The sequence below is a fragment of the Glandiceps talaboti genome, chromosome 2 (assembly GCF_964340395.1).
Source record: "Glandiceps talaboti chromosome 2, keGlaTala1.1, whole genome shotgun sequence".
Classification (NCBI taxonomy): domain Eukaryota; kingdom Metazoa; phylum Hemichordata; class Enteropneusta; family Spengelidae; genus Glandiceps; species Glandiceps talaboti.
The window spans coordinates 15,990,048-15,999,660 of NC_135550.1; the positions used below are offsets into that span (position 1 = coordinate 15,990,048).

Here is a 9,613-nt window from a genome sequence, read left to right on the forward strand (position 1 = left end):
TGTCATCGTCGTCGTCGTTGTTGTTGTTGTTGTTGTCGTCGTCGTCGTCGTCGTCGTTGTCGTTGTTGTTGTTGTTGTTGTTGTTGTTGTTGTTGTTGTTGTTTCTGGTCCGTAAGTTGAAAGTACGGTCATTTTTTCTTAAACTTTTGCCGTAACTGTATACAAGAAAAATGGTGGAATCACAATACAATTTTTGAAAAAAGGAGACAGGTTTGATCTCCAAATCAACCATACCATACTTCAAAATAGACGTCCAAATCATATGCCCCAATGTAAAAGAACTCATTTACTTTTTTTATCTTTTGTTCATGCTGTGCAATAATTAACTGTAGGTTTTTTTACATTAATACGTATAATTCTTGCATATCACTGTAATCTTGATGTTTTTGCTGCACTAATGGACGTACATCTATGTGCAGAGTGTGCAGTTGGTGGAGCGTATTATATATTTATGTTTTTCATTATTGTGATTGTTTGCATGTGCAGTCAATGATGTTAGTAATATCTGACTAAATTTTACAAACTGACGTCAAATAAAGGAAAATTTAATTGAAATTGAAATCAAAACCTTGTGTTAACTCTATTGGAAAATGACAGATTGATGATTTCTTTGAAAAACATGATGGTGAACAAGTAAAATTCTGGAATGACTTCCACGGGGATAGTCATTCATACGGCATACGTTTTGGGTGAGTCGAGCTATATGATTTCAATTAGATTGGTCCCCGAGGCAAATTCTCTACCTACCACATTTTATTTCGATATTATCCTGTTCATCATCTTTTTAAATTACCAACTATTAAAGAGTATCTTTTTTTTTAATTCTGTCGTTTAGAGAAGATTGCATGCTGTTACTACTTCCGAGACTTTTTATACGAATATCTAGGCAATAAAACTAGACATAATATGATCATACATTTGATATGCATGACCTGACGAACAGTATCCACGTGTACCTTGGGACTAATAACCTTGAATTTCACCTAATACCAAACAATTGGTACCGCAAGCCCATGATACCGCCAAAATGTCCTTATGGAATGACGAAGAGACGGTGGGTATACTTACACCGTAATTGTGGTTGAATGTCAACATGAAAAATATTTTATGAAAATTTAGTTGTCGTGTGAAGATTTATGTGATACGCAAGTAATGAGCTTGTTATGTGTGGAAGATTAATGACTGGCGACGTCTGGTCTGAAGCAAAAGTGGCCTTTTCTGAAAAAAAACACCCAAAGTAGCAACTATGATGGAAATGTTCATTTTATTGAAATAGCTCACCAGTCAGACTAAAATTACCAAGAATAGTGGGATACATGGTCAACATATTTTAAACACAAAACTAGCGATGATTTTGAATATATTTTTACAACATTTTCGAGACTTTACACTGCACATACAAAATAACATATATGTTATTTAGTGTTTCATTAAAGTTCTCATGAAACCGCAAATACGAGATCATTGTAATCGGAATGTTGTCATTTCTTGGACAATTAAAGAACGGATGCTAAATTATAATTAGCTAAACACTATTCGTAATACGCATACTATAACCGCGGCTGTATTTCTTTCTTCATATTTAGTTACATATGTTAAGAGTATTGAATAAATACTGTAACGGTAAAATACATTTAATAGATTTGCCTTTCTATAGACGCAAGCACTTGTATCCATCTTTGATGGTGTTGGCTAAAGCTGATTGAGTTGAGAATATCCAGAACGAATCAGGAAAGAGTGATTGGCACACGTGACAAATCATAAGCGTAAGTAAACCGGAACTTGGTAACTTAGAACTTGCAACTACCAAGGTATTTCGATATACAGACTTTCAATTATCAATGCAAGTATTATCAATCATATATTCACCTTGTTTTACATCAGATTTGTGCAAGTACGTTTATAGTATGCGTATTGCAATCTGCTATGGCCTTTAGGAAACCATCAATCATAAGAAACTAATTCACATATCGAAGTTTAGATATTGTACTCAGTAAATGAGAAGTACGACGGGAAGCCATTTGGTAAAATCTGATTACAAATAACGTGAATCCATTATCATTAAATTAAGTCTTCGTAATATGACAGTAACAAAGAACTGCGCTCAGAAACAAATTAATAAAATTGATGGTCCTTTTATACGAACGATTCCAATAATACGTCAATTTTTCAATCATACGGCAATCACTGTGTGTGGTAAAGCACTGAATAATATATTTCCTAATGACGATAGGTAATGCAGGACATGATTATATTATTTTTTGTATGAATAATTGGCACATCATTACAAAATGAATAGGGTTTCTAAATGACATAGTTCTCTAATAACCTGCAGTTGGGATAACAAGAAGGTCAAAATGGGGTAATTGGTTCTCTCTTTTGTGAAGAAAAGTTTTTAACAATCACTAGCTAGCAAAAGTTGAAATTGTCCGAATAGGCCGATCCTAATGGAACCCTGACAGTCCTTGTGGTAGACATGGTAGAGGTCGTAGTTGGAAAAATAAAAGCGTACATGGATGTACAGTATAGATACATGTAATTAGCCTCGGTAAATATCTAATCACCTGTGTTACCTTACACGTAGGCCTTTGCCCTTCTGTATATATATATATATATATATATATATATATATATATATATATATATATATATATATATATATATATATATATATGTGTGTGTGTGTGTGTGTGTGTGTGTGTGTGTGTGTGTGTGTGTGTGTGTGTGTGTGTGAGAGAGAGAGAGAGAGCGAGAGAGAGACAGAGAGAGAGAGACAGACAGACAGACAGACAGAGACAGAGAGATATTTAATCCAAAGACTCGTTACTCGGAGTTTCACTCTTCTCCATTCTGGTGATCGTAGATTAGGAAACGTGAAACTCCGAGCAACGACTTATAATAGACTTATTCCTTGGACTAAGACGATAATGTTTTGGTACTAATATTTCATCGAGCACTGTTCGCTCTAGTGAGACACTTATGAATATGTATGTATGTATGTGTGTGTGTGTGCGTGCGTACACGCATACATGTATGTTTGTATGTATGTATGTATGTATGTATGTATGTATGTGTGTGTGTGTGTATGTCATAGGATGAATATATACACACACTTCCAATCTGACATCAAATGTGGTACAAAAAATAGTGACATTCAAATTATACGTTTCTTCCACTGATGACCCAGTTTCTTAGCCTAGTCACTCATAGTGTAAACAACGACTTGAGACTTAATTAACACTGACCTGTGTACTGTATACAGTCTCATAGCTGTTGGGTAGTATTAAGTCTAAAAACATTAATGAGGACATAGCAGTACAATATATTATTTAAACCCAGAATATTCTTGTCAGGTCTAGGATTTGTCTCTTTAGATGTGTTACCCTTGTAACTGTTATGTATTTGTGTATTGTATTGTATTATCTTGTATTGTACTGTATTACATTGTAATTTACTGTATAGCATTGTTTTGCATTGTATTGGATTGCATTGTGTTGTATTGTATTATATTGTATTGTATTGTATTGCATTGTATTGTACTGTATTACACTGCATTCTATCGTATTGTATTGCATCTATCATACAATACATACAATTCTTTATTTACTTTGAGCACTTTCTGCTCATCAGTTACAGAACTAGAAAAACAAAAATCGTCACAAAGAAAAGAAAACGTGGTGGAAAATGCACTAATACAAACTACGTTAATATATGCACAGAACGTAGGATGTCTGTTTGTTTTAAATATCTACATAAATTGCAAAGCTGCTTTACATTTTCCATGGATAGTAGTTGTACAAGTTTAAAGGCGGGTGGTTTTTTCTAATAATATGGCTTAATAAAACGGGCTCGTACTTTTCTGTATAATGGGCATTTGAGTATAAAATGAAATTCGTCCTCGACATCATTATTACAGTGTGGACAATTTCTCATACGCCTTAGTGTACCATGATAACGCCCAGTTTCTATGGTTAAATTATGGGACGAAAGACGATATTTGGAAATCAATTTCTTATACAAACTTGGTATCGGCTTACCCAAATAATATTGCAGACGGAATGCATCATTCAAGTATTTATAAAATACACATTTTGGCGATTCATCAATTTGTGCCACAAGGCTCTGTTGCGCTTGATCAAAAATTATTTGCTTAATAACCACAAGATACTTTTTATCCAGACACTGATTAGACCAAATACTGCCGAAACCTAAAGACAGTAACTTCTGCTTAATATGAAATAACCAGTTCACCTCGTTACCATTTTCTACTCTATCATACATATATGAATTTCATAACAACTTTTCAAAATACAGTTGTTTGTGTCTAATAATTTACACCAGTAGCTTATCATACGGTACATTCTAGTATATCATATCATATTGTATTATGTAGCATTCTATTAGCATTGTATTTTATTGCATCATATGGTATTGATGTGTATTATATCGTATTGCATCACGTATTTTGTTGAGATGTATCATATCGTATCGTTTCATTCCTATCATATCGAATCGTGTCATTTCGTGTTGTGTTGTGTTGTGTTGTGTTGTGTTGTGTTGTGTTGTGTTGTATTGTATTGTGTTGTTACATTATATTGTATTGCATTGCATCGCATCGCATCGCTCAACATCGTATTGTATTGTGTTGTATAGCATTGTATTAGCATTGTATTTTAGTGCATTGTGTGATATTGGTGTGTATTTGGATCGTATTGCAGTATGTTGTATTTTGCTGGGATGCATCATATCGTATCATTTCATTTCCATCATATCGAGTTGTGTTGTGTTGTGTTGTGTTGTGTTGTGTTGCATCGTATTTTCTGCGTATTGTATACACATACATCAGCATGTGTCACATTCTATAGTTTATCCAGGCCCCGTTGCCATAGCAAAAGTGTGAGGATATCTTCCTGTCCGATCCATTGCAAGTGACGATAACTATTTAATCTTGTTTGTATTGTCAAGAGAAAGACACCAAGTTAAACATTAACAGATAAAGAAAGGGCGATATAAGTCTTGATTACCAGGTATTAGATTGATTCTGTATACTTCTATTTGTCTCTTAAAAGTATGAGTCAGAACATAAAGCTTCTGTAGAAAGCCGCGGGGTTCTTTCCTATCGCACTGTCTATCTTACTGATAGCATGTTTAATTAGTCAAGAAAACGATATCGCCGCACCTGACTTCATGTCAATGATACTCTTAAATCCCCATTTTAGTGGACAAGTGATGGGGCTCCAAAATGTCACGAATCTTGAATTCTTTATGATTCTATTTTGTAATCCACGTTATTATCGATTTAAATAAATACTCTTCACTCCAGAGATGTGTGTCATGTACAGGCCACCAAGGAGGATTTGCTATTGAAGCCTTCATACACACACAAAACACAGACATCCTCCATGATGTTGAAGGTTCATAGTCTTTTGCCACTTACCTTATAAACATAGATTTCCCTGTGTTCTCCATGTTCCTGGCAATACCCTTCCAAGACTTTGTAATTTGGAATTTTTGCCGCGCTGTTAAGGGAAGTCTTTGGTCAATCGGTTGTGTTTTTTTGTCAATGTATGGGTCCGTGTAGTTATCCTGGTAAGCTGTGGGTGCCTTTGATACCGAACAACCCATTTTGCATGAAAGTTTGAACGCAATTGTCGCGTTTCTGTTACCTTATGGAACACAGAACAGTCGTTGACCTAAGTTATCCACGTTAAACGGTTGCTGTCAATAGGGTAGTTATACTGAATCTAGCGACGTCAAGTCGTAGCCTCAGCACAGTCACATTCACGCGTGGTAACAATGTGTACACACCACCTCAATACATAGCAGAAATCCTTGTCATATGTGTGTTTGCGCCTGTAAAGATCGTTGTACTGTCGAACCGATAAACGCACAACACGCTGTATACGTATACCACACCGCAACGTCCTGAATTAGTACTCCTGTAACCTAAGAGCTGACGTTGCCACCGCCGTGCCGCCGAATTCCTTTCAATCACAAGTAGACCTGAGTGACGTCAAGGTGGGTGTATGGAAATGAAGGTACCTTATGGCCACGTTTCAACTCTATGACGAACGGACGAATCACTTCAACACTCATGTGAAGTGAGTGGAACAATATCACAGATCAGTCTGTTGTGTTGCGCTGTAGTCTGCGTAGAAATGTAAGCATCACCTCCAGCCGTACGATAATTCTTTCACGTGCCGCAGTTGATTTGAAAATTCGGTACTGTTTCATTCAGCCTGGCGTGACCTTAATCAGATTTTTTCGTAATAACATCAGTTTTGAAGGATGCTTAATTAGCAGTATATATGCATTAAAGGAGTCAACATTTAAATATTGTGATGAGTGCGAGACTCTATTTAAAACAACACACTGATGAGAAGCGATAATGTAATCACCGCAGTGTTAGAGCGATAAAAAGGAAATTGCAAATGTTGTATTCTGCAATCAGCGCATTGAAAATAAATCGTACAAGTTTGCCCGCGGTGTACTTTTAATAAGACAGTGTTAAATCCTTACATGTGATGTTGTTGTTCCAACACAGTGGAAAAGTTCATTGGGTCCCCTAGGTCTCTCATAATAATAATATAATGGAAATGGTCTCCCCTGAAGACTGTATGTTGTCAACCTGTATGTAATTCGTCGAAACTGTATTCTTTAACCTCTGGAAGACAGTATATAGAACACGTTTAACTGTTGCTGACAGTGCATATGTAATTCGTATGCGAGGGTAAAAAAAAACACGTTTTTTGTTGCAAATGGATATTATTAGTTTGGACATAAATGCATGCTGTCAAAATAATTTTCTCGAATGACGGTGACACCAGATTATTACAAGAGAGAAACCTTATCTTTCACTGAGTATTTCGTACTAAAACGCTTAGTCGACCATTCGTCACTCATACTTCTAGGTACATGAAAGCCTTGTATCGTGTTAAGGATCGATGTGTTTCAAGATTTACTAGTTCTGTATGACGAGTTATTGAGTATGTGGTCGCAAAAGTCAAAGTAGGGACATTAAATGGTACAAAATATTACAAAGGTTAATGATCGCGCAGACAAGGTGAAAACTCCACAGCGAGGTTGAAAAGCCTACGTGTCTAATATACGATAGTAGTCGAAGTTGATCAAGAACATTTTACAGTGCAGCTTTCTCATCGAACCGTAAATCATTATATCTTTCTAACCCATGCTATTCCACAGTGAATAATATTATAATCTGTTATTCTACATTTAAAGGAGGGGAATGTCGTCCTTCGCCGTAATTGTTGTCTTCTCCAAAATGTCATTTCTATACTAAAGAAATATACAATGCATTTTCAATAAGGCATAGTGAATATATCATATTTCACTATAATGTAGGTTACATAATTCATTATCAAAAAGCTGATTTGTTTTGAATCAATATCTTGACTGCTAATATTTTTCGTCTACAACTTACATCCTTGGAGCTAAATACATATCGATTTTAATGTGTATTGATATAATCTCTATTATAATTTCGATTGAAGACTTGTTTATAATGGTGTTATTCCGCAGTGTTTCTCTGTGATGCTATTTCGCACGACGACATTGTTGCATACTGCTAAATATATCGATTCATATTCATTAGCCCAATCAATATGTTCCTCGCCAAAAAACCAACCAGTATTTACATTTAACTGAAAACTGATAAACATAATGTTCAAACATTCATCAACCTTTTAAAACCAACTATTAATAATATCGTTCTTCATATAATGTGTTATGCTGTGTTATTATTGCAACCAGAATACTTTCTCTTTTCATCGACGTATAATAGATAATGTTGACGTTCCAGGTGCATAGAGTCAGTTGTTTTCCCAGCCCCAATCTCATATATTCAATGACACCACTTATAGTTTTTCTCATGAGTGAACTTTCCGCAGATATTCATACATATCTTCTTCTTTTTCTAAATATTTTCATTTGGAAACTTAAAGTCTGGTATATACAATGTAGCTGAATAAGGTACACGACATTATATAGATTGAGTAATTTGATCATGCTGAGATTCCAGTGTTTACCTTTTAAAAAGGTGTACGTCATGTAGGAATCGAAATAGCACCAATCAATCGATCGGCACACTGTATGTAAGCATTTGTCAGGACAAAGAAATGTTTAATTATAGTCACATTCCTATGAACGTCGTTTTGATCATAATAAATGAGGCACCTATTGAAAGTCTTCCTTTTTTCATCTGTGCCAGGAATCAAAAGTTAATTTCTCACTTAGTTGCATACATGCACATTATAAAGTTATATTTAGCAATTTGTTTTCACATATGACTTAATAACAGCCACGGGTTAATAAACACATTAAGCTTCTCTAAGTAGACTTTGTATTCCCTCTTATCTTCCAAGGTATAGAGGTCGGGTAGTCGTGACATAAAACCATTCAAATAATTTTCATACCTCGCACTTGAAGCCAGTAGGGAGTATTTCATGTTTTCATTCGTATGTAGATGCATTTTAAGAGATAATGATTTATTTATTTGAGGTATTATTGGATTTAATAAGCTGATTTAATTTCAAAAGCATTTGTGTGTTTGAATATGATATAATGTTACTCCCATGGGTGAATAAGATAATGTAAGAGAATATTATGGAAATGACCCTATACTCATTATTGCTTTGTTCCAAAATTAGATCAAATTATATTAATATAGAGACGAGTAAAAGTTACCCGAACTATAATAGGGGCCGGGCATTGCACACTCTTCTCAAACCAAACAAGATGGAATGTTACCCATCACTTTCTCAATTCGTGCTCCTCGTGTTTTGAAATTTGACATTACTTCGAGTAAATTTCATTTGACAGGGGGTATTTTTTACACCAATATACTTTTCAGTATTGCCCCGTACTTTATGAGGTCAATTTTGATCGTGAGGAAACAAACAGTTGCCAACAATTTAAAAATAAATCATAATATCAGCTGGGGATGAAATGTGTGCAATGCCCGGCCCCTATTATACGCAGAGTAATACATGTTTGTTGTTACGTCTTTTATCAGTTAGGTGTTTTGTTTATATTGATAATTTTAAAAGTTAGTGTCGATGTAAACAAATACACATTATTATTATCATCATCATGATTATTATTATTATTATTGTTATCATTCTTGTTGTTACTGTTGATGTTGTTGATGTTGTTGTTGGTGGTGGTGGTGGTGGTGGTGGTAGCGGCGGCGGTTGTGGCAGTGGTGTTGTGTTTGTTGTTGATGTTGTTGTTGTTGTTGGTGGTGGTGGTAGTGGTGTTGTGTTTGTTATTGTTGTTGTTGTTGTTGTTGTTGCGGCGGCGGCGGCGGCGGCTGTTCGTGCAAGAAGCGACACGAAAAATGACAACACAACAATACGGATTCATGATTCATGCCAGCGATAGTATTTTAAGTCTGTATTTTTTCGCTGCTCTATTAATATAAAGTGGAGTTGGTCATCATATTAATATAACTATAGTCAGAGAAATAATAACAGATTTCTCACGTAGCTCTTTCTTGTTTATGAGATATATGCATGTTTTCCCATCAATTTATATTACCAAATATTTCATTTATTAATTCTAGACCGCAACTAATATGCCAATAACGACACGGATT

General features: G+C 35.1%; 1 protein-coding gene across 1 annotated transcript in view; it reads right to left on the bottom strand.

Moving 5' to 3' along the window:
* LOC144447076 (neuroglobin-like) overlaps nt 1-5,730 on the bottom strand; it is a 55,297-nt gene extending 49,567 nt beyond the window's left edge. Inside the window, exon 1 of the mRNA XM_078136984.1 lies at nt 5,438-5,730. Coding sequence (XP_077993110.1) covers nt 5,438-5,625 — 188 coding nt within the window. The 5' untranslated portion in view covers nt 5,626-5,730. The remainder of the gene's footprint in view (nt 1-5,437) is intronic.
* Nucleotides 5,731-9,613: the final 3,883 nt, after the last annotated feature.